Source organism: Fusarium odoratissimum (assembly GCF_000260195.1).
Source record: "Fusarium odoratissimum NRRL 54006 unplaced genomic scaffold supercont1.5, whole genome shotgun sequence".
Classification (NCBI taxonomy): domain Eukaryota; kingdom Fungi; phylum Ascomycota; class Sordariomycetes; order Hypocreales; family Nectriaceae; genus Fusarium; species Fusarium odoratissimum.
In genome coordinates, this window is record NW_022158691.1 from 48088 (window position 1) to 72831 (window position 24744).

Sequence of the window (24744 nt, forward strand, 5' to 3'; positions counted from 1 at the left end):
ATTAACTTAATTAGTTACAAATTATTGGTCAGAAGATGTCTTGGTACAGAATTATTGCAATGGCTGGAGAGTGACACAGAGGTTGAGGGAAGCGGTAATCATGTCGTTAGAGGTGAAGACGAGCTACTGGTAAATGGACATCTGACCAACAGCCCTTGAATTAGAAGCATTTCAATCCAGCCGTCTCTACCGACGAGATCCAGTACTTGATCTAATTTAAGGAGCGAAATGTCTGTTTGTTTGTTTACAAAAAATGAACTTACGACGCCTCACAGACACACTGTATCAATGCGGCTCTACCATTTCATGTTAAAACCGCTAATGAAATCATCAGGTCCCCAGCCGCCCCGCCACTTCCCGACCACCTCGGCCGAGCACAAAAACACCAAATCCCTTTACACCATGACAGTCAACTGACAACCTGCGCTTACGATGGTGTAACATCCCTAATCCAGCCACGTTCATTTCCCTCCATCCAAATCGCTGATCTCAATCAAATCTTAACGATAACCTTTCCCGGACCAGTAAATAAACGGCGCCCGGCAGATTGTGGCTTGCATCTACAGGGTGACATTTCGTCAAAGCTTACGGGAGTCGTCGACGTGGCGCTGCACGCCGTTTTGCATGGCGGGTGCACGAGCAGTCTGTCGTGCATCAATCAATTACCAACCTCTACCCTAAGGTAAAACCGACACGGGATCCGAATAGTCAATGTCTCGGGACGCGTTAATTCAAGGACCTTCCCTTATCCCTTCCGTGCGCTGTTTCAAACAAATACTAACTCAGATCGGCGGGATCTGGAAATAACGACCCCGTATTCACTGCGTGAGAGGATACGACGGTGCATGGGGATAGCTAATCTCAGAATGGCAAGGCGCTAAAACGGCACCATTGCGGAGCTGACGTGACCCCTAAGAAGGGAACAGCGCATAAGGGAGTCTCGTATTGTCAACTCTGCAGATAAAACAACCCTTCAGCTGAAAGATTAACAAAGGGCGCTTTGTAAATACCCACAAAGATATTAAATATTCTTCAATCTTCAATCCTTTGTCTTCTTTATTTCCCCTCTTTTTGTTCCACGTCATCCCGCTTGTATTTCGCTGACCTGGCGCTACACGAGGCCCCGGCCTCCTCCTGATTAGCGCCAGGCACAGATCATCAAAGACAAGACCAGGGTGAACGACCCCCCCTTAGCTCTGCATGTTGCATTTGCAGGTGGTTTTATATAGAAACGGTCCAACAAAAAATTCCCGCCATCTCCATTTTTAGTTCTTCCAACCTCTCTTCCTCTGTTCTCGAGGTTTCATTCCCGTCTTCTTTAATCGTTTCGTTTCCCCGGTCACTCACTACGCCGGGTTAACAAATTCCATCTTATTTCCTTCCCCTGTCTCTTTTCTCCATTTCTCTGTTCCCGATTGTATAAGCATCTCAATTGATTGGAGAGATGTTGTCCGCTCTTTTCCTCGCCATCGCGGCCCCCGCGTTGGCTCACGCTGCCGCTCCCCAAGAAGATGGCCTCATTCGCTTCCCCCTCAAGGTTTCCACCGGCGCACCCGTTGTAAAGGGCGTTACCAAGCGCCAAAACGAAGTCGCTCTTGAGAGCCAGCAGAATGGTTTCTTCTATAGCATTGACGTTGAGCTCGGTACGCCGGGGCAGAAAGTCACTGTCAATCTGGACACGGGCTCTGCAGAGCTCTGGGTCAACCCCGTTTGCTCAAAGGCGCAGCAGCCCGCGTTTTGCGAGTCCTTTGGTCATTTCGGCGAGAGTAGTACCTGGGTTAACCTTAACACTACTGGCGGTGTTGTCTACGGCACTGGGTATGCTTATTGGAACTATGGTTACGACCATGTTGTCGTAGGATGTGAGACAGCATTCCTCACCGTCGCTGAGACATAATTTTTGCTAACTGAATTAGCTGCGAATATTCGCAACCAAGTTTTCGGTGTCGCATACGATAGTTCTTTTACCAGCGTCGGCATTATGGGCGCTGCGCCTGATCTGAATGGTTGGGATGCGCCTTACCCCCTCGTGATTGACAGCATGGTCCGACAGGGCCTTATCAAGAGTCGCGCATTGAGTCTCGATATTCGCACTCTCGATAGCGATCGCGGCGCAGTTATCTTCGGTGGTCTCGACACCAAGAAGTACACCGGCCATCTTGAGAAGCGCCCCATCATCCCCGCCGAGTCATCCCCCGATGGTCTCACCCGGTAAGTCCCCGTGCTCAATTGACGCGCGCGCCGTCTAACAATCGCAGATACTGGGTTCACCTCGACGGCATCAGCATCATCCAAGACGACGGTTCCGAAGACGCAATCTTCTCCCAGACAAACGGCCAGCCCGTCCTCCTCGACAGCGGATACACCGTCAGCGCACTCCCCGGCCCCATCTTCAACAAGATCGTCGCAGCTTTCCCCACGGCCCAGCGAACCCCCGGCGCTTACGTCGATGTCGATTGCTCCGTCGCCGATCTCAAGGGCACCGTCGACTTCAAGTTCGGCAACACCGTCATCAAGGTCCCCTACGCAGACTTCATCTGGCACAACGACGATCGCTGTGTTCTCGGTGTTTTCCAGGACGATGAGTTCCCTGTTCTCGGCGACACTTTCCTCCGCGCTGCCTACGTCGTGTACGATTGGGATAACAGGAATGTCTGGCTCGCTAACAACGAGGATTGCGGTACCAACCTCGTCGCCATCGGCACTGGTCCCAATGCCGTGCCTGACTTGGTTGGTGAGTGCGGCTCTGACTCTACCACTACTTCTGGAGCTCCCACTTCCACCGAGACTGCTTCTGAGTCTGTCACCGAGTCTGTTTCTTCTGCTGAAACGACTGCCGATACCACCCTTTCCTTCTCTACTACTCGTTACTCCAACACTACTTTCACAACCTCCAAGCCTGGATCAACCTCTACTGGCGGATCTGGCAACACTTATGTTCTCCCTACTGCTTCCGCTCCCTCTACAACCATCACTTCCACCGTCACAACCAGCAAGGTCTACACGGTCACTGCCTGCCCTCCCAGCGTCACCGACTGTCCCGTCGGCCATGTCACCACCGAGATCATCACCTCTCTCACAACATACTGCCCCGGCTCCGAGGCTACAGGTGTTGCTCCTCAACCCACCAAGGGTCCCGTCAAGTCAACCCTCACATCAACACGCGTGTACACCATCACTTCCTGCCCCGGCTCCGGCTCCTGCAACAAGGGCGACGTCACCACCGAAATCGTGCACAACACGCAGATCATCAACCCCGAGCAACCTACCGGCGTGTACACCATCCCCGAAGCCATCCAGTGCGGTTTTGGAAACTTTGGCTGCAAGGAGGCTACCACCAAGGGATACCGCACCGTCACCATCACATCGGTCGTCAAGGCGCCCAAGCCTACTCCTGTTCCTGGCTACTGCACTACCTGCGGACCTCCTGGCTCCAACCATCACAACAACGGTACTTTCACAGGTCACTACACCAAGCCTGGTTATGAGCAACCCACCAAGGGCCACGCTACACAGGATTACCCCGAGCCTACTGGCACCGCTTCCAAGCCTACCGGCGGCAACCCTCTTGAGGAGCTTCACACCTACAAGCCCACTCATGTCTACGCCCAACCCCCCAACACCGTCGCTACCGTCGTCAAGCCAACAGGTACACCCGTTGACTCAACACCCTCCGAGCCAACGGGCACCAGCCCCGCGATCGTCAACGGCGCGAGCGCATGGAACGTTCCAGCTCTTGCGGCGTTTATCGTCGGCGCATTTGTCGCAGCTCTGTAAATGGAAATAATGGATGAGGCATTTAATACTTAGTTAATAAGGTGAAGCGTAGATACTTTTTGCGATGGTAGATATGGGATGACATTTTTCCTTTATTTTGTATCTGCTTCTAGAAGCGTATTATTCTTAGATTGGATATTTGCATCGATTGGATGTATATATACGACATTGACTTTTTATGAGAGCCTTGATTGACCTTGGTGATGTTCTGTGGGGCCGCAACGTTTGATTGAGACACCCTCGTGTAAGTTGTAGGTGATGCACTTGGATGAATTGATCAAGCTGCACTGAAGATGCGACTCTGATGCATCAACGACTCTTCCGAAACTGTCGGTTTGCATTCATCCGACCATGACAGCAGCGGTTATTTGAACTGTCTAGGATGCGCATCCTTCAATCAGACCATTTCTTTAATTTTCATCCCTCTTCATTTCATTCAAACCGTCAAAACTAGCAAAAATGGCCAATCTACTCATCAAAATCAGTATCGCAGCCATCGCCCTCCTCGCAATCCTCTTCCAGATCTATCTCAAAGAAGCAATATGGCTTGGTTTCGGCATAAACAGAACCATCCAGCCGCTCAGCTCATTCCCCTACCAATGCCGTAAAATCGTGCATCATCGTCTTGAAGCATGCGAGGACATGTACTTATCCCAATCCACGCGCCAATTGTTCCTCGCGTGCTCAGATCCAATTGCACGAAAGCAATGGCAGCCAAAGTATGTTGACATTGAACAAATTATATTAGACTGTGATTAATTAGTGTAGTGTTGGGTATCGCAATATTTCGGGTCGATCGCAGCGCGATGCTATTGTTGCGTTGGATATCGATAAGCCGGTTGATAACGGCTTTGAGTTCCGCGCGTTGAGAACACCCGTTTTCGAGGGCACTGCTGGCGATGGACTGGTCAACCTCGCTGGCTTCTCTGGCGTTGAAAAAGCTAATGGTGTCATTGATCTATTTCTCGTCAATTTGCGACCTTCGGTCGATGCAGACGGAAAGCTGGCAGATCAATATGTTCATGGTGGAAATGCCACTATCGAGCACTTTGTCACTGGCCCCGACGCTACCCAGATGAACCATATCCGCACTTACTCACACGCAGGAATAATTACGCCGAATCGTGTTGCGGCGGTGGATGATAAGACGTTTTATATCAGCAATGATCACGGTCCTCATAAATTCGGATGGGTAAATACTTTGATCCCAATTTTATAGCTTATACTAACACGACAGCGCCATCATCTGTCGATGATTCTAGGCTTCTCCGACGTGACTTTCTGCGATACTCAAAGCTGCAAGCGCGTTGCATCCAAGCTCCAATTCCCCAACGGCCTCGTCATAAAGGATAGCTTCCTTTACCTCCCCGACTCGATAACAGGCCGTCTATACATCTACCGCATCCCTCCCAACAGAGACCTCGAAAAGGTCGATGAAGTTAACCTAGGCTATGGAGTTGATAACGCATCGATCGATGAAAATGGTGATATCTGGATCGCTGCGTTTCCTATCGGCGTTGAGATCTTCAAGGCATACGATGATCCTTATAATGCTCACCCGCCCAGTACTGTCCTGAGAGTGAGGAAAGTTAAAGGGGAGTATGTTGTTGAGAAGATCGTTGAGGATGCGAAGGGGGAGGTTTTGCCGGCTGCTACGACGGTTGTGCATGATGCTAAGACTGGAAGGCTTTTTCTGAGCAGTAAGTTATGTGATCATCTACTAATGACATTGCTAATCTTTTGCAGGCGTCATTTCACCGTTTATCGCTGTCTGCGAACCAAAGTTGTAGACATGAACTATCCCTGGTCATCTATCTAGTCGATCAGTATCAACTCAACTCCACTCAGATTGCAGCCCTTGCCAATGTTTCCTATCGCAGACTCATTTGACTCGGCAGAGACGACCATTGTCCTTCTGTGCCCACTTCTCACTTCCAACACAAGGAAAGCACCAAAAAACATCATCAGGGTCAACACTCTTCTTGATGGCCAGAAGTTTCTCGTAGTTCTTGCCCCAAAAGGCATGCTGCCAATCAGGTTCGAAAGGAAGAGCCTAGTACATATTAATATCAATTCTATCCAATGATATAGACAATCTTACCTCGTTGATATAAGCCCCAGTATCTGGAGACAGTTTGCGGAATGGCTCCATGGATGTATTTAACGTCTTGACTGCCTCAGCTTTAGAAGTCTTGTTGAAAGGCTCAAAGGACTCTCCAGATACTAATAGGTTTGTTAGTTTACTCCAAACCGACGTCTGAAGTCTATTGAACTTACTCGCGTGAATATAGCTCTTCCTCCAGCCAGGATTAACAGCTGCACTCCCCCCTCTGGGCTCCGCATCTCTGACACCCTTCCCAGCGATCAAATGAACCGTCAACCCCCCAGCAGAAACCAAACTCTCTTCCAACGCCCCCCTGAACTTCTTCTCGTTACCCAGCGCTTCCCTACCCAACAATCTCGAGGCAAGATAAAGGGTCACCCCCGCAGCGCCCTGATCAAAATAAACATCATACCACTCCAAAAAAGAGCCATACTCTTCCTTAGTAGCACTAAACTGCACAGCTCCGGGCCACCGCTTCTGAATAGTATCATTAATCGGCTTGAACAACTTGAGAATGTACTCTGGGTCGTTAACGTCCTGTGCCGCAAAAACACCTTGGATACCGGCTACTTCGTCGGGCCCGCCGGCGGGGTTGGGTGTTTGGGGGCTAAGGATTGTATAGCCTGAAAGACCGGCGTCGGATAAAGAGGGGAATTGGGAGATGATGTAGGCGAGGAGATCGTATTTGAAGGGAGCGGCTGCGGAGGTTCCGATTGTAAAGGCTGATGCGGTGATTTTGGGGGTCTTGTAGACTTTCATGGTGATGGATGTGAGGACACCAAAGGTTGAACCGCCGCCCTGGATTGTCAGTATGATTGGGAAGTTGAGTGGTTAGTGACTTACTCCTCGCATTGCCCAGAAGAGATCAGAATGGTTATCTTCATTGATGGTCAGGATCTTTCCAGATGGTGTGACCATCGTCATTTGGAGGACTTGATCAACTGCAAGGCCATGTTTGGTCGACAAGAGAGAATGGCCGCCACCAGTCACGTAGCCTCCAAGACCGACTGTCTTTCCGCCGCCGCCAACAACTACGCGGCCATACTTATCCAGCGTGGTGTAGAGATCGTACATCTGGGTCCCCGCGCCGGCAGTAACAGCATCATCAGTGATAACAGTCTTGGAGTTGTGAAGCTTGAAGGAGCCTTTATGGTAGGTTATGTCTTTGAGATGGTGAGTCCAGAGGGAGAGAGAACCGGGAGCTATGGAGCGTCCCATGTAGTCATGGCCAGTGTTCTTGACAACGAGCCTGATGTTGTTCTTCCGAGCTATCGTTTGTCAGTAAGATCTCTTGTTGAATCGCAAAACACTTACCAAAGTCGATCCCAATTTTGATGTCCTCCGCCTTCGTAACGTTAACAACATAAGCAGGATATCCACTTCCACTACATGGATAACTCTTATCTGGGAGGCAAGTCCAGTTCGAATACTGATCATAAATAAGAGAGACAGGATCCTGCGTGTGAAGATCATAATGCTTCCAAGCCTCAGCGACCTTGGGACAAGTATCTTTGTCATAAGACGGCCAGCCCTTATGGCAGACTGCCCCAGGAGGAACAGGCGCAAAGAGTCTACCGTCTAAAGTGTCATTGAGACGAGACCATGCTTTGTGAGAAGGCCAGTCTGAGGATCCAGGGTATGTCTTGCAAGTCTTAGGAACAGAGCCAGCAAGAACAGAAGGGAGGAGAAAGACAATGAAATTATAGAGACGAGTCATTGTGAAATGCGATGCATTGAAGATGAACAATACTTGAGGCAATTGCTTGCAGGTTTATATAGGCAGACATCTGAAATGGCCCCCATCTTGGCATCGCATCTTTTTCACGAACACGCTCTAAACGAGGGATCATGTTCCGAGACTAAACCAGCATTTTTGCGGCGTTGATGTCACGGCCCAGTCAGAAACAAGCGTATTAGTCGGTTTCTGTAGCTCAGCCCTGCCAAGAGGGGTTTTTGTGGAGGTGGCTTGAAAGGGGGATCATGATGCGAGATACGGGGCTTCAACTGTCAATATTTTGTGGAGGTGATTGGTTGAGTGGTTGGTCCGTGGGCGGTTTGATCCAGAGACCCAGGGGAGCAAGGAAACTTGTGACGTTGAGCCAAAGTGCCAAAATTAACTGGCCTAAAGGCCTGGCTAAACCCACCTAAGTCTTTTTATCACCTAGGATAGAAGCCTTTACTGCATCCCCCAGAGAACGTCATTGTTTTGGCTAAGTCGTTAGCTGGTGTCGCATTGTTTATAAAGCTTAATAACACATGACAAGCTGGATAATTTCTCCGGGTCTCGCCTCAACTGCTTCGTGGCTTCTCGACTCATCACTGAAGCAAGAATGCCTTATCGACTGTTCAATCATTCATCTCCCGAAATGCCGAAAAACAACTCATCCCAACCCCTGTCACCTCTCGCCATATCATCCCAAAAGCGGCCTAACTCCATGCTCGTAATCAATGCTTAATCTCAAAGCAGTAAAGATCAGGGCCAATTCTCTGCCCCAGACCCCTAATACTTCCCCGTTTCCTCCTCTCTCGCGTGGCTTGTCGCAAAAAATGCCTTCAATCACTCATTCCTCTTAATCCGCCTACGTCAGGCGTCTCGTCACTCCCTCAAAATGCTGCGGCTCTCGCTGCTCGTCCACTCCCTAGTATCTCTATCTCTCGCGCGCAAATCAGACGGTGGGACGGTTTGGGCGACGCCGCATGACAGCTACTCCTCGTCAATTGGCGTCCCCGGGTGCAAAGTACGCGACATTACTCAGTCAATGGAGCCAAGCTAACAATCGCCAGGTCAACACGAATCGCATCGCCTACTGGCCGTATTCCGTCGACTGTAACAATATCTGCATCGCGCTCACATACGAAGACCGCACCGTGCATCTCCTCCGCGTCGATCAATCGCAAGGCGCCTACGACGTTAGCTACGATGCGTGGAATTACCTCTACACAGGCTACTCGGCCACCGACAAGCCCAGGGCCGGCGGTCCCGTCGAGATGACATATTCCAACGTCGACGCATCCAAATGCTCCGATTTAATACATACAAAAAAGAGCAGACTACCGCTTAGCGCAGCGAATAGCATGAACTTTTTAACATCGTGCCTCGATCGGAATGAGAGTACGTGGGTTGGCGATAATTACGTTCTTTACAACATCCTCGACTCGATATGCACTCTTGGACACGACGAGACGTGTGAGTTGGACTATCCGGCGGAGAACCAAGCAAAGTGTCCGCATACGATGGGCGTGCCGGATGAGTTGAAGGGGGAAGCGGTTGTTAATATTCGGTATCCGAGTGGTGAGAAGGTGAGCGCTGCTGATGGGAAGCCAGTGGATGAGGATGGTGCGATGGGGTTGGAGAGGCCGGGTGGAATGGCTCTGGCGATTGTTGTTTTGTTTTCGGCGTGTCTTGCTCTTGGGATGTGATGCGCTGATTGATGCGATGCTGATGATGGTGGAGGATGATAATGTCAAGATACCCTTCTGTTTTGTTTCATGCCCATTCAATTGAACAATTAGTCCGCGTTGCCGAATTAAATTAAAGATCAATTAATTGTAACAATCTGGTATCAACGCCGACATAAGAAAGGATTACCATTGTCAGGGCGGTGGCCTGTCGTCACGACATTTATTTGCCCAGATTCAGCGCCTCTTTGACCTTGCCCATGGCCGACTGCTGTTTTTGTTCTCCACCCTCACTAGGCCCGACATCATCCTGACACAGCGCATCCTTGCCGTGCATCTATTGCTTATTAGTATACGCATTCAATTGAGAACAGCGGCATACCTTTTGCTCTTCCATCTCGGCCTGGTGGATAATATCGTGGACCTCTTCGGCCGTCTCATCATTGAGACCAGTAGGGGCCTTTGGGCCAGAAGACCTTCTTCTCTCCGACATGATGTTTTTGTTTTGCTGTATCGTATAATCTTGTGTAAGTCTCTTGGTGTTTAAATTGAATCTGAAGAGACAGTGCAGTGCTGGGAGGGGCAGCTTCATATAACTCCAGCTCTCATCTCTCGTGTCGTCATCCCTCCCATACCTCACGATGAAATGATGCTGACCAACGTCATGTTGAACCATCGCGGGGTCAAAATGGTAACGCTGGACGACAATCTCGAGACCCCTCATCATCACAGTGTAAATGGCGCTGCGACAACATCTCATTCAACTGCGAGTCTCGTTACTTATAAGTACAATTTAGTATCGCATACCGTGACTGGCAACCATCATCACGTTTGAGCATATAAACGCTTCGTCCCGATACGTCGAAATGCCTAAAGTCGGCACGATGACATCGCGAAATGCTTATCTTTGTCTTGTTGGTGTTCAGCTGCTCGTGTGCCATCGTGTGACTTTTGGGGGATTGGATGGAAGTGCCCGGTCATGATATCACCTCGGCAATTTCCATCGCTTGATATTGAGCAAAGAACCATGATCTGATTAATCGATATCCTTTGCTGTGACTTGTGATTCCATCTCGTGATGTGACTCTGCATTAGGCCATCGGTTCTTGCATCCCATCCCATTCATTTTCAGTCACTCCCGTCTTTTCATTGGATCTTGTTGGAGGCGCGTCCATTTGGATTCGGGTTCAGGGCCCATGGCTTCAGGCATAGCGATGGAGGTATCTGGGCTCTTAGAACGCGAATCAATGTTTCGCAATTATTCAGTTCATCACACGCCTTTGGTTGCTTATTCCATGGCTCAGCTTAAATCAGTAATTGGATAAGACCCGCCATTGATCTGCCGGAACAAAGGCGGCCTAACGTGACCTTGCAACCTGAACACCAGTGAGATCTACAAGGGCTAACGACTACCCATCTGCCGGGTTTAGGGAAGATATATCTTTACCAAACGCTCATTGGAGCATAGTTTCAAACTGTTCAACTTCTCATAACTGAACATGAGTGGTATTCTTGTCAGAGACAAACCTCACACTCAAATACATCTCTCAAGAGTAGTACTAGCATGTAAGTTAATTCATCGTCGGATCTATTATCTAGACAGCAAGCGCATTAGAATTCTTGATATTCTATTCAGGTTTCGAGTCGCAATCGGTCGTGTCTTGCCCATTACCTATCTCCAATGGCTGGCTATCTTATCGCTGATAAGATAAGCCCTCCACGACCTTCTTGGCAGATGACTGCCAAGTTGTAAGATGACGACGATAATTAAGATGCACAGAACCCGAAATTATCGAAATACGAAAATCAAAGTATTGTTTCATTACCGAGCATCAAGCCTCACAGCTCCTGTCGATCCGATCTCAATACGCAAGAACCAATAAACTAGGACCCCTAAGATTACCACTCCATCGTCAATGAGGCAGTGCAAATCACCACAAAAACTTTATCGCCAAGGACAATCCGCCAAAACACCAAGATTCTCGTGCCGACTTAGCCGCCCAATCCGGCTCAACATTCTTGGCCAAGTGGACCCAGCTGACGTGTATTGGAGCCCCCAAACGTGTCTTTTCACTTTTTGCATCAAACATTCTTTCGTATTATTCACTTCTCTACACCGATCTCCGCGGTTGTATTCTCTGTCTGTCGTTCTTGGTATGTTCCGTCGCGCAAGGGGTATTGCCTGACTAGACCGCGATACCAGACGGGAAAAGCACAGGGATCTTATAGGCTGGAAGATGCCGAGTATGGGGTTCGAGGATAAGACGACGTACAACGACAAGTATGTCGTTTTGTACGATTTTGGTGAGACGGGTGAGTCTGAGAGATGGTTATGAGATGCGATGAGATGCTGATGTTGGTAGATCATGATACGGCTATCAAGGAGTTCAAGACCCTAGTTGCGGATCTGGAAGAAACTGGTTTCGACGTTGAAGTCAGAGCTGGTTATGAACAATCCCTTCTTGTATTCGCCAAAGCACCACGTGAACTTCTCGGCAACGCTGTTTATAAATCAAGGCAAGTAAACTCCATGCACCGCTCAGGACTTTATTAACAGAGACAGCAGGGTTAAGGACTGGCTATACGGCATCACGCCAAATCACCCAGGCGGTGATAAAAACACAGTCGTCGATGGAGCTTACGAAGCAGAGGACATTCTCTCAGTCTACCATATCGTCAATTGGTCCAAGGATCTTGGTGGTGCAGGCATCACCCCCGGAACAGGAAAATGGGAGAACGTCAAGGCGATATTCCCCATTCATAATTCCAAAGTCAATCAGTCTTTGCTCAAATATCTGAGCAGAAAGTTTTTCTTATCCAACGAGGACATTGATCAAATTCGAAACCTCCATGGCTCAAAGGTACACCTCTCTCACTCACATGACGGAAGACGTGCTTACAATTCCAGGTCGCTTTTTACTTTGCTTTCATCCAAGCCTATCTTCTCTTCCTCACTTTCCCCGCCATAACAGGTGTTATCGCATGGCTCTGGCTTCCACGATATTCCCTCGCCTACGGCATCCTCACCAGCGTCTGGTGCACTGTTTTCCTCGAGTACTGGAAGATTCAGGAGATCGATCTGAGTCTGCGCTGGAATGTCAAGGGTATTCATCATGTGAAAGTCAATAGACCGCAGTTCAAGTATGACTATGAGTATGTTGATGAAGGCGGGCGAAAACATTATTACTTTCCTAGATGGAAGAAGGTGGTGAGACAGCTGTTGCAGATTCCGTTCTTGATAGTGGCGTTTCTGGCGCTGGGGATCACCATCATTGCGGTGTTTACTATTGAGATTTTGATCTCTGAGACATACGCCGGGCCGTATAAGGATTACTTGGTAGGTCACCCGTTTTCACTAACAAGCTTGTCTAACATGCGCAGGAATATCTTCCAACAATTCTTCTCGCTGTATCTCTCCCCTACATTACCTCCGCCCTCGAAGACGCAGCCGAATGGATGACTGAATTCGAAAACCACCGCACCGCCGATCTGCACGAAATGTCACTCACCCAAAAAGTCTTTGTCCTCAACATGTTCACAAACTACCTCCCTATCTTCCTTACGGCTTTTATCTACATACCCTTCGGTGGGACCGTCGTCCCCAAGCTTGAGAATTTCTTATCAGCTGCGTTTGCGAGCGTCGGCAAGAAATTCGTTCATCAGCCGTTTCATCTTGATGCTGATAGGTTGAGAAACGAAGTAATCGCTTTGACAGTCACAGGTCAACTCTCTGGTTTCTTTGAAGAGAATATCGTCCCGATGCTGAAGCATAAGTTCTCGGATTGGTATAGGGATTATCGAAGGGCGAGATCGAAGGGCGATATGCTTCTTGCGGTGGTGAAGGATGATCCTGAAGAAACAGCTTTCTTATCACGTGTTCGAAACGAGGCGATTCTTCCAAAGTACAACGTTCAAGATGACATTGCAGAAATCGTTCTTCAATTCGGATATCTCGCTTTATTCTCTCCAGTCTGGCCAATCATCCCAATGGGCTTTCTCATCAACAACTGGATCGAGCTACGATCTGATTTCGCAAAGATCTCACTGGAGCATCAACGCCCCGCACCAGTTCGCTCAGACGGAATCGGCCCTTGGATCTACTCCCTCGAAGCGCTGACATGGCTCGGAAGTATCTGCACCGCAGCGATTGTCCATCTTTTCAGTGCCGATAAGATCGGTAATACATTGGGAAACTGGGCGACTCTTCCCGTCACGGTCTTTATCAGCGAACACGTTCTTCTCCTCCTTCGCTCCCTCGTCCGCTTCACTCTTCAACAAATCGGCTCAGAGCGTATTCGAGAAGATTACAACCAGCGCTATGCAAACCGTGTCAAGTATCTTGAAGAGCTGGAGACGAAGAAACAGCAGTCTGGACTAGCTGTACGTGAAGCGCATCGCGAGCGACGCAAGTCAGTTTTGGTGATGGAGAGAGATCCATTCTGGACGAAGCAGGTCCATGACGGTGCTAGTGAGTTAGCAGGTGTTACGCTCATTCAACAGGTGAAGAGGAATGAAGAGCCAGGGGATCAGGAGAAGAAGGATTAGGCGCAACGCGCAACAGAATCAGTGTATAGATTACAGACCAAATTGTTTTCATATGTAATTCAAAAAATGTATTTTATTAATCATTCACATTCTTTTCAATGTCTCGGTCATCGGTATCTTCCATCGCCAAGAAACGGCCGAGACATTCGGCCGTCTAACCCGAAAGAAGTTTTTTAACTCTCGTCATCATTCCAGACTCGTTCATCACGCGATTGTTGCAGGCTGGTTGCGGGGTCTGAACCTTAAAATGCCGGATGCGAAAGACTTCTTCAGCTCTCGAGGTGAGCTGACGAAACTCGCTTCTCGGTGCCTGTGTTGGGAATAGTGATGGTGAAGTGCCAAGAAACTCTTTCGTGTAGATAAAGTATAAGGATGCTCTGACGCCATGTTTAGTGTTTCTCATGATCTGATTGTCAAGCTCAGTCCAAAGACATCAAGATGAGATTCACTGATATTGTCTCCACGATTTTCGTGGCTCGTACTATTGCATTTTCTCACGATGCGCAGCATCGTCTTAATGACAAGATCAACGTTGCTGGCACTGCAGACACTAATCCGAAATGCCATCTTCCGGCCCCGTTGAACCCCTCCGACGACGGGCTTGAAAGTTCGCATGATTTATTCTCCAGCAAGAAAGCGCTTCAGTTGATGATCAAGAAGCATCAATCCCTCGTCCGTATCCCTTCAATCTGCTATGATGACATGGGAGATTTGGATACAGATGATAGATGGAAGCCATTCAACGACATACCAAAAATGCTAAAGAAAGCATATCCGACCGTGTAAGTAAATTCAATTACACTCTGAATAATGATCTTAACAAGATTCAGACACAAACACATCACCCCCGAAAAAGTCAACAAATTCGGCCTCGTCTACACCCTTCAAGGCTCCGACCCATCCCTCCAGCCAATTCTTCTAGCAGGGCATCAAGACGTCGTCCCCGTAGCCGCCGGAACACTCCACGAATGGGTCCGCCCCCCCTTTGACGCCTTCTACAACGAAACAGACGGCTATCTCTGGGGCCGCGGCGCTTCAGACGACAAATCAGCCATCACAGCTCAGATGTCTGCCCTAGAAGCACTTTTGTCTCAGAAGACTTACAAACCGCGTCGCACGGTCATTCTGGCTTTTGGATTTGATGAGGAATGCTCTGGTCATCGTGGAGCAGGCCATATCTCAAAACATCTGGAGAAGAGATATGGGGAGCATGGCATTGCTGCTATTCTTGACGAAGGCGGTGCTGGGCTGCAGAAGATGGGTGACGTTTTATACGCGCTTCCTGCTGTTTACGAAAAAGGTTATCTCGACGTATGGTTCAACGTCAGTGTCGTCGGTGGCCATAGCTCAGTGCCAACACCGCATACAGCGATTGGCATAATGGCTGAGATTGTTACTACCCTGGAACATAACCCCTTCAAGCCCGAAATCGCCAAGAACGGAGCCATTCATCAATGCCTCGCTTGCTTCGCAGAGCATTCGCCCCATGTTTTTCCAGACCTCACTAAGCTTGTTAACGGTGGAGATCTACAAGGCGTTGCGAAGTTCTTGACTAAGCTGTCGCGGGATATGCAGTACATGGTCCAGACCTCGCAGGCAATTGATGTTATATCTGGAGGTCAAAAGATCAATGCTTTACCGGAGTTTGTGACGCTTGGTGTTAATCATCGGTATGCGCCGCAGGATAGCATTGGAAGCATCCAGCACAGAATCGTTGGCTTGATCAAGGATATCGCTGAAAGCCACAAGCTCCGAGTTGAAGCTTTTGAGAATGATGGAGATTATGATGAGTATCTTACTGCTAATGATCTCTCTCGACAATGCAAAAAGGATGATGATCTTTGGCAGCAGAATGACAAGGGTACTTTGACGATCGCAGCGAAGAAAAAGTCATACATAACACCTCAGTCACCAACAACCGGTCCAGTCTGGGATATTTTCGCAGGAACAGTACGTCATTCATTCGCACAAGAGGCAAAGACAGTCGTTGCAGCTCCCGGAGCCATGACGGGCAATACCGACACTCGACATTATCTCAGTGAGTCTCTCAAGTCCAGGGTATTCCGATCTCCAGCTGACCCCCCAATCAGATCTCTCCAAAAACATCTACAGGTGGAGCCCCGGCAGCCTCAAGTCCTTCTCCAACATCCACGGCGTCAATGAGCGGCTTTTGATGAGCGAGCAGATGAACATGGCAAAGTTTTACTATGATTTTATTCGTAATTTCGACAAGGCCGATGTCTAGGGGGAGCATCACATGTAAATAGGAGACAACTCCTGAGATTGGAATTTATCGCCGATTATTCCCATGTCAAGCTTCTGCGTAATTCTTCCGTTCATCTGAACTTGTTCCGTTCCGTTTCTTCAGGCGCTGGGATCATCTCCACTCACCTGTTACATCCGGCAATGAACCCCTGTGAACATCAACTTCCACCAATCACTGTCAACTTCAAGTCCGCCAAGGCTGTGAGATTATCTCTATCGATTGAGTTTGGAGAATTAATTACAATCTACGATTGACTTTACATGGTCAAAAACCCTACAAAACATGTAGGATTTATTCCATCTTAGATAATTACACTTACAAACAACCTTACATCGAAACGCCAAGTTGTTTGCAGCTGTTTCTCCAAACAGTTTCGCAATGCCCTCGCTCAATCGCCCAAAGCGCTTAGAGGTCCGAGATATGAGACGTCTCGCGTAACTGACAGACAGGGTTTCTCACCAAACTCACCAAATCTCAAACGAAACCCCCTTAAACAGTTCCTCCAAACATTGGGTGACGGCCCAATAATCGTCTCTCGGCGTCTAATGTCAGGAACAGTTTCAGTTGGCGCGTATTATCCACCGATATTCCAGCAATGAGGTGCACATCCGAGAAACAAGGGGATCCTCTACTGTGAGACCAATTTACCTAGATAAAGGTATGGTCTTCCCTCCTGCTTCCGTCTCTTCTTTCTTCTCCTCATCCCATTCTTTCCATCCAAAGATCCGATTCTTACCTTCGCAGCTGTTGCTTGCGCCTTTCTTTTCACTTTTTCTCTACGAGATCATTTCATTCTTTGCAGACCCTGGTGGTTTAGCTATTCTTCGTGTCCAACTCTACGAAAATTACCACTATATCAATCCTTTTTTTGAAAGCAACATTCAAGATGCGATCCTCCTTCTCTACCGCTCTGGCCATCGTCGCCGCTCTCCCCACCGCCTTCGCGCACTACAACTTCGACGCTCTCATCGTCAACGGCAAGGTCACCGAGCCTTATGAGTATGTCCGCAAGACCACCAACAACAACAGTCCCATCACCGACGTCACCTCCAAGGACATCATCTGCAATGCTGGCGGTCTCGACAAGGATATCCGCGCTGCTACCAAGACTCACGCTGTTTCTCCCGGTGATGAGGTTGGTTTCACTGTCGCCAACGACATGGGCCACCCCGGTCCTCTCGCCGTCTACTTGAGCAAGGCCCCTGATGGCACTGAGGCCTCTGACTACCTCGGTGACGGCGACTGGTTCAAGGTCTACGAGATGACCTGGAAGACGATTGGTGAGAACGGCATTGAGTGGGCCAACTACATGAACGGCCAGTCCAATGGTATCACCAACTTCACCTTTACTCTTCCCAAGGAGACTCCCAAGGGTACTTACCTCATGCGCGCTGAGCACGTTGGTCTTCACGGCGCTGGTGAGAAGAACGGTGCCCAGTTCTACATTGGCTGCGCTCAGCTCACCGTTGATGGTACCGGTGCTGGCAAGCCTTCTCCCGTCGTCTCTCTCCCTGGTGCTTATACCGCCACCGACCCCGGTCTGCTCCTCAGCATCTACTACCCTCCCGTCACCAACTACACTGCTCCTGGCCCCAAGGTCTGGCCCAGCGGCTGTGAGGATCACACTCCCAACTTTGCTGGCCAGGCTAGCGACGGTGACTGCACCAATGACAAGGGTTCCGACTCCGGCTCTGGTTCTGGCAGCGCTGCCCCCGTTGCCAGCGATGCTCCCGCCACTGAGGCTCCTGTTGCCTCTTCTCCTGCCACCGATGCTCCCGTTGCTTCTGCCCCTGCTACTACTGAGGCTGCCAGCGCTGCTACTCCCACTGAGGCTCCCGTCGAGCAGCCCGCCGAGACCTCTGCCCCCGTTGCCACCAAGGCTCCTTCTACTGGTGGCAAGTGCAAGGCCAAGCGCGCCGCTAAGCGAGCTCTTAAGGCTAAGCGTGCTCTCAAGCACTAAGCTGAGTTTGTATGAGATGGATGATTGAGTTTCTGATCTTTGCGTGGATGGAATGATGGATCATTACTGGATCCCACGTAAAACTTATTCTTGGTACATAGTGATTGAATCACGTATACATATAGCAATTGACGTGTGAACAAATGAAAGACTCTCTGCACTTTGTGACATATTCCTCATGGCTGTGAATGATTCTGGGCCTCTGATGGCTTTTACCCCGCATGATATGAGACTGTCTTGACGGTTGATGATACCCGACCACGAGTTTTGTCTCTGCTGTGGCTCGCAACGTCACCGCCACGAAGTGCCTCTTCAACGCAGCCACAATACACTCTCTCAAATCTCAACACCAGCAATACAATCATAAGAGATCATCAAGTCAATCCATCAAAAACATATTCCCTTCATTCATTGAAGGCAAAACTCTAGTACTGGCTGCCAAGACTTTACCGAGTTCCATCAAATATATCTGCAGTTCCGGTATGAAAGAGCTACAATTGACACTTTAAATTTCTCTTTGAACCCTATCAAACTGGTCTGGCTCTTTTCGGTCCTAATACTTATCCTTGGCAAACGACGAAGCGACTATCAAAAGACTAGATTCGGCGTTTCGGATCGTCGCTCTCTCAGATGACTGGTCTAACTCACCGATCAGCCACGCCGCACCAACCTCTGGACCCCTATGGCGTTATCTCAGCTTAAATGTCGCCATCAACGCCTTCTGCATCCTTCAACCCAGCAAGGTTGCAGTCCACGCATGCAATGCCGTTTCAACTATTGAAGCACCGAAGCCTTCTCGAACACACCATAAAAAAGGGCGCTATGTGAAGAGATCGAAGCCTACCGCATATGCGAGATCTTGCTAGTGAAAGCGATTGCACTCCATCTTTGACGCACGCCCAATGCATCTATCACAGTACTTCAGATGGCGCCATCGATGGATGAATGTCGCAAGGTGAGATTGTCCAATTAAGCCTACTATTTGGGTAGGACTATCAGTACGTATGTGAGGATATGGCGTGGGGTATCACAGCATATTATCAAAGATAAGAACTGATTTTGATGTTACGCCGTTATCTGTAGACATCAAGACATCATTTTGTCTCAGATAGTAATGAAAATATATATTCTTTGCCAAGGTACTGCAGTTTTGAAAAAAGACATAAAGTTCCGTCGGCACTAAGAAGTTGCCTCACAGTATCGAAAGTCTCATGCAGCTTGTCAGTCTTACTATAACAAGCCGGAGAATTATTGAAGACTTTTTGATGGCTGCTTGTCAGTCTCAACACCATTCACACGTCCAAAAACTAAAGAGAAACCTTTACATGCTGCAAATCATACGTGCCTTAGGAGGCAGCCCGTCTTCTGTCTCTACGCCCTCGGTATGTGTATATACGACACCAACTTACGTAGCTGTCACCCTATAAATGAGGCACAGACTCGGAGAATTTGACGCGGTCCACTCAAATCTTGCAGATATGAGTGGCGTGCATGATATTGAAGTTAATGGGGAAATGGATATGTGCCACATTCCGGACTGTTCAAGAAGGATGAGAAGCAGTATGAATAGATGTTGATAGCAATGGAGGTTAAACCGAGAATAAAGCATTAAATAAACCATGTAGATAGATTCTGGGGACATTGTTGCAAGGCATTTGTAAGATGGCTGTATCCAGAGCTCCATCCTGAGAGCTTCGGGTATTAATAAGCGATGTTGGGGCTCAGAGAAACTGCCTTGCTGTAGACTGATAGAGAAGAAGCTAACATACCCATATACAGGATGCTGGTGCAACAACCAGCGGTTGGGGATGTTGGTAGGAAAAGCTAGCCATGAAGTGCAAGCTACCTTACTTAGAGATATTCCTAAACTGCCTCAGTGACGAATTCAGACATTATTCACCAAACACATAATACGGAGGGCAATTGTAAGCCGCCGACTCGGGAAAATGAGATCCCGTAAGAAGTTTCATACCAAGATTTGCCAAGGAACGACTTTTGTCAGACTTGGGTTAAGTCCCGTCAGCAAGCGGAGAAATCACAAAAGAAGCCATCTCCGCCCGCAAATCTCCATCGTGACCAGTGTAACGGCAGTTACCTTACCGCAAACTCTCAAGAATTGAACTCTAGGACTATGATCACAAGACATCCATAAAAGTCAACTGCTACCAAGCCAAAGGTTTAAACCGTCTCCATATGGCAATCACCTCCTCAGTTCGGCCTCGTATTTCCTGCCGTTGACCCGATAGCTGGGACGGCTGGAATGCGGGAACCGTTGAAAGTCAGAAAATCCAACGCCATTGAGAGACAGTGAGCAGTGGCTAGAGGGTTTGGCGCCACCGCCAGTCATGCCTGAGGCGCAATCACGCTAGTCAAGCGATCAGGAACGCGCTTCTACTGGAATGCTGATCAGTGCGTAAAGCGACGACGTCTCAATTGAGTTACCAAAAGCACCTCTGAGAAGCAGCTTGGGATGAAGTGCATTGATTACGACTGGTGAGGGATTGAATTGGTGGCGGACTTCTTTTGGGCGTGTTGCAACCTGCATGCAAGGCACGAATTTCAATCAATTGTCCACGTCTTCCACCGTAGAAAAATGGCACAGATGGTAGATGGACTCTGTGTCAACTGCCGGTATCAGTTCAGTGTTACCTGGGCGTCATGATCACGAAGATTATACGAAGTCGACCTTGGTAAACAATTATCGTTCAAGGAAAATCCCATTAAATGGATCACATAGGGTAAACTCCGAGCCTCGTATCGCCAAACTCTAAGCCGCAAGGCTCTCAAGTGAACCTGCCAGACAAAATCTCGGGGCATAGCTTAATACCCTAAATCTCCAGCCTCAAGTCAATGATACTTGAGGCCCGACAGAATAGAGTATTGAAGGCTTGCCTACCCGATGTGACACAACACCTTTTCCTCCCATCCGGTGTATCCGCACTCTGGTGGCTTTTCTCAGCTACCAATGCTGTAAGACTTGGGTCAGCATGCAGAAGGACGGTGAAAAATACATCTACTAAAGGCATGCTGTGCTGTAATGCACCGGATGTCGGGGGGTATAATGACGGCATGGATATAATTCTGTTGGAGGAGTAGCTCAGATGGGCTTACGTTAGGGCAACGCAGTCATTGGACAATGCCGTAAGATGCTTACTGCACGTGGGTCGTGTCGATTTCAGGCAATATGTTGAGAGAGTCTGACTGCAGATCAGGCGTTTTCTAAGAGCGATGGACTTGTGTGATTACTCCTGTAGCTAGAATGGATGGCGGCGGGTAAACAGTTCCACGACGTATCTGCCAGTTAATGACCTGATAGTGCCGTGATAAAAACAGAACGCCATGTAAAAAAAGCAACACTGAGCTGAAAAGTCAATTACCATAGACGTTAGTGATAAACATGACATTGCAGGAAACAAGCCTCGCTCGGACCTCAAGAAACATGCATCATCCTTTGAGCTCTACATGGATTACACGTTCAGCCGTGAAAAAGAGAGAATCAGCCGTAAAAAAAAAACAACAACTCACAGCGGCCGTCATCAGCTGAGCTGTATAGCCAAGGATTCTACAGTTGTGGCAAAACAGCTATTGTCTGCAGGCGTTAAATAGAGTTACCAAACATTAACAAGACCTCGTTAAAGCAAAGATTACAGGGGGGGCCAGCCTCTCGTGTTCTGGGGGACCAATCGAGAGCCATGGAGCCCTGGATCGTCACAAGCGGGCGGACAGTTTTTCCCAGGCCAGGTTGATTCCCCGCAAATAAGCGGCGGAAAACTCTATTCCTCGTGCCGTGATAATTTCTTGATGAGCTTTTCTCTCTCCTGATGCTAGAGCTGCAGGTGAGATTTAGCCAGCCCAGCTTGGCTGTAGCGATTGAAAGTGTGACATGAATCAGGATTTGTTTTCCCCGCAGCGGCCTGAAACGTCACGATTATTCGATGAAATCTGCTGACCCCAAGCTTGGCATATCGCATCGTGAGTTCAATCGAGTTTGAGACAATCGCCGTCATGGTAAGAAAGTGAACAGAGACTACCGAAGTTAAAAATACCCGAGAAACAAAAACGATCACAACGGTTCTAACCGAGAGAGTATTAGTCAAGGAGTTCTGCACGTTGGCAAGAATAGATTTCCCGTGTCTGCACAAGAGCAGCCAATAGGATACGCGATCCACGGTCTCGAAATCATGATCAGCAATAAGCTAAAATCAGGCCAAGACTGTCCCCGCGATCGAGCTTGTGGACCTAAGCTTTTGGAGAACAAGGGTCCCCTGTCAAGGACTTGAACTGTAATTCGCATGAGTTGAGTTGGCGGCCACTATTGAAGCGACACGATGTTTTGTTCACTTGTTGCATCGGATCCTCGGGCGGGGTCGATGAAACGAAACGAAGCGAGACGAGTGATCTGGTCAAGGTCTGAGGAGGAGATCGACAGAGCAAAGCAAATATCCCTTGCATATCGCCATATCCAGTTGTCTCCATCATCTTCCGATGTTTCTTGAATGAATACAAGGTCCCCTCACCCTCCATCGGTTGTCGGAGACGGAACGGTCGGTCGATATCGCATTTTCCCCCTCTTTAGGTGGACCACCACCCAATACCAGGAAAATGTGGCTGCATGCTTTCTTGCCTCTCTCTGACTGGTGCCGACCCCTCGCAGCAATGACATGTTTCTCTGTGGCTGCAGCTCTGGCTATATTTACCAACAAGCTACAAGGTGCTGTTCTGTTTCACCCGTGCGTGGCTGCTCTGTCTACCAATCAATGCACTCCTCGTATGTGAATGCCCCCTTTTCCGGGGCCTCGTATTTTACAAGATCGGGTTTTCACACTTGGCGAGCTTGGCCAATTGATGAGTTTCGGATCTATGTACCTCCGCGCGCATCCGCTTGTTTGTGCCTGGGACTCAGCTCGCTGGCAAAAATACGGGAAAAAATAGTCCTAGATCGCGGCTCCGAGACATCCAGGCCCTGACAGGGATCAATGCTTGTCTCACCCAGCCTCACCTCTTGATCGTGTTTCTTTCCTTTTCCCCTGGTGAGTTGTCCATGTGTGAGACCTAGGAATAATCCATCAACCTGCATTAGCCAGCCTTACGGTCACTCTTTAGCTTTGGTGCTGGTGTTGCTGTGTGGGGGATGTCCTCAGTTGAGCCTCTCCTCCAACGAGATGTTGCAGCTTCAACACCATCTGCAACTGCAGGACCTCGTATTCCTCGATCGGTGTGATGCTGCCACCTGCAGCCAGCGCATCCACTGGGCATGGAAAACGCCTTGTTGCGTAACAGCTGTCATTACCAAATCCTTACACTCACATGTATGGGAACACCAGAACATGGGCACCCATTCGGCTCGTCGCTCTCCGTTATGTGATGGATTTAGCCGACCGTCGAATCACGGAGATAATCCAGCATGTCACTGAAGCCTGGTCTACGGTCCTAGGAGACGCAGACGGGACATAATTAGAAATCACGGCACAAAACACTAACATGGATTGAGTTGTCGCTATCAAATCTTGGCTCCGCCTTCACGTTGCAACAAGTAAGCATAATGTTGGGCCTGCTCTATGTCCCGAGCTGTGATGGTTTTTCCCCAATCCAGCCTTCTCGTCCCCCTGTCCTTCTGTGTCTGTCTTCCCTGTTCCTCGGGCGTGGCATATGCAACCCCCTACGCCCGACAGCTGGCATCCACAGTTGAGGCTGGCTCTGGCATGCATGTCACACTGCGAGAGGAGGATCCGGTCTAAGAGAGAATTTAGCTTTGGAACTATTGCATTGGAGCATCATGCTTCCCAAAGTAGCATGAGCTGACTTCCTATCTGGATGCTGGTATCATCTTGACCAAGGATGGGCACCTAACCATCAAGATCTCGTATTCCCTCTGCAGTCAGACATCTCCTACTTAAACCTCATGATCTCCCCACCAAATCCGTTTCTGTCTCCTCACTCTCAAGTCAAGAAAGGCACTGGTCTCTCAACTCGACTGACCTCCTTCACTCGCTCACCTTCTTTCGTTATCACCCCAAACCACTTTCGTTGCTGAAAGGCCTGCAGTTGCCTATCATGCATATCAAGTACCTCCTCATCAATCTTTTCGCCCTGACCGTCTCGGTCAAGGCTCTCCCTGATGCCGACAACGACTTCGGTCTTGAGGCTCGGGATGACTCCGACGCTCTTGTCCAGCGCTGGGACTGTGGCCATGACGCCAAGGAAGTCTACGGCAAGTGTGTCTGCAACGACAAGCAGCTCACCTGGGACGGCAAGAAGTGTGTCTGCCCCAAGGGTACAACCTGGGAGTACGGCAAATGCGTGCCTAACAAGCCCTCTTGCCACAAGCCTCAGGTCTACAACCCTCACTCCAAGAAGTGCGAGTGTCCCCATGGCACTGAGTGGAAGTACGGCAAGTGTATTCCCAAGTGCCCCCACGGCCAGCACTTCGACAAGGACCAGTGGAAGTGCGTCTGCCCTAAGGGAACTGAGTGGAAGTATGGCAAGTGTATTCCCAAGTGCCCCGACGGTCAGTACTTCGATAAGCACCAGTGGAAGTGCGTCTGCCCTGCTGGCACATCTTGGAAGTACGGCAAATGCGTGAAGGACTGCCCCAAGGGACAGGAGTACAACAAGTGGTCTCACAAGTGCGAATGCCCCAAGGGAACTGAGTGGAAGTACGGCAAGTGTATTCCCAAGTGCCCCCACGGTCAG

General features: G+C 49.1%; 9 protein-coding genes across 9 annotated transcripts in view; 7 read left to right on the forward strand and 2 right to left on the reverse strand.

Moving 5' to 3' along the window:
- Positions 1–1444: 1444 nt before the first annotated feature.
- FOIG_03928 (uncharacterized protein) lies at positions 1445–3777 on the forward strand (the record flags this gene model as incomplete). Its single annotated transcript, XM_031201966.1, has 3 exons — positions 1445–1862; positions 1917–2211; positions 2259–3777. The coding sequence occupies 3 exons, from the start codon at positions 1445–1447 to the stop codon at positions 3775–3777; spliced, it is 2232 nt and encodes a 743-aa protein (XP_031067413.1).
- Positions 3778–4164: 387 nt separating this feature from the next.
- Positions 4165–5875, forward strand: FOIG_03929 (uncharacterized protein). The gene is made up of 4 exons (XM_031201967.1): positions 4165–4496; positions 4546–4969; positions 5015–5477; positions 5524–5875. Exons 1-4 carry the CDS (start codon positions 4237–4239, stop codon positions 5565–5567), a joined length of 1191 nt encoding a protein of 396 aa, XP_031067414.1. The 5' UTR covers positions 4165–4236; the 3' UTR covers positions 5568–5875.
- Positions 5476–7772, reverse strand: FOIG_03930 (uncharacterized protein). The gene is made up of 5 exons (XM_031201968.1): positions 7196–7772; positions 6725–7149; positions 6055–6679; positions 5879–6000; positions 5476–5830 (listed from the first exon to the last, which is right to left on the reverse strand). The coding sequence occupies exons 1-5, from the start codon at positions 7596–7598 to the stop codon at positions 5660–5662; spliced, it is 1746 nt and encodes a 581-aa protein (XP_031067415.1). The 5' UTR covers positions 7599–7772; the 3' UTR covers positions 5476–5659.
- A 25-nt stretch (positions 7773–7797) lies between these two features.
- FOIG_03931 (uncharacterized protein) lies at positions 7798–10241 on the reverse strand. The gene is made up of 2 exons (XM_031201969.1): positions 9663–10241; positions 7798–9617 (listed from the first exon to the last, which is right to left on the reverse strand). Exons 1-2 carry the CDS (start codon positions 10038–10040, stop codon positions 9504–9506), a joined length of 492 nt encoding a protein of 163 aa, XP_031067416.1. The 5' UTR covers positions 10041–10241; the 3' UTR covers positions 7798–9503.
- FOIG_03932 (uncharacterized protein) lies at positions 8266–10207 on the forward strand. The gene is made up of 2 exons (XM_031201970.1): positions 8266–8619; positions 8666–10207. Exons 1-2 carry the CDS (start codon positions 8491–8493, stop codon positions 9299–9301), a joined length of 765 nt encoding a protein of 254 aa, XP_031067417.1. The 5' UTR covers positions 8266–8490; the 3' UTR covers positions 9302–10207.
- Positions 10242–11517: 1276 nt separating the features above from the next.
- FOIG_03933 (uncharacterized protein) lies at positions 11518–13865 on the forward strand (the record flags this gene model as incomplete). The annotated part of the gene is made up of 5 exons (XM_031201971.1): positions 11518–11593; positions 11644–11797; positions 11847–12141; positions 12189–12617; positions 12662–13865. 5 exons carry the CDS (start codon positions 11518–11520, stop codon positions 13823–13825), a joined length of 2118 nt encoding a protein of 705 aa, XP_031067418.1. The 3' UTR covers positions 13826–13865.
- Positions 13866–14263: 398 nt separating this feature from the next.
- Positions 14264–16070, forward strand: FOIG_03934 (uncharacterized protein; the record flags this gene model as incomplete). The annotated part of the gene is made up of 3 exons (XM_031201972.1): positions 14264–14607; positions 14656–15863; positions 15916–16070. 3 exons carry the CDS (start codon positions 14264–14266, stop codon positions 16068–16070), a joined length of 1707 nt encoding a protein of 568 aa, XP_031067419.1.
- Positions 16071–16977: 907 nt separating this feature from the next.
- Positions 16978–18051, forward strand: FOIG_03935 (uncharacterized protein; the record flags this gene model as incomplete). The annotated part of the gene is made up of 1 exon (XM_031201973.1): positions 16978–18051. The coding sequence occupies one exon, from the start codon at positions 16978–16980 to the stop codon at positions 18049–18051; it is 1074 nt and encodes a 357-aa protein (XP_031067420.1).
- Positions 18052–23987: 5936 nt separating this feature from the next.
- Positions 23988–24744, forward strand: part of FOIG_03936 (uncharacterized protein) — a 1855-nt gene continuing 1098 nt past the window's right edge. The window contains exon 1 of the mRNA XM_031201974.1: positions 23988–24591. Coding sequence (XP_031067421.1) covers positions 24106–24591 — 486 coding nt within the window. The 5' untranslated portion in view covers positions 23988–24105. The remainder of the gene's footprint in view (positions 24592–24744) is intronic.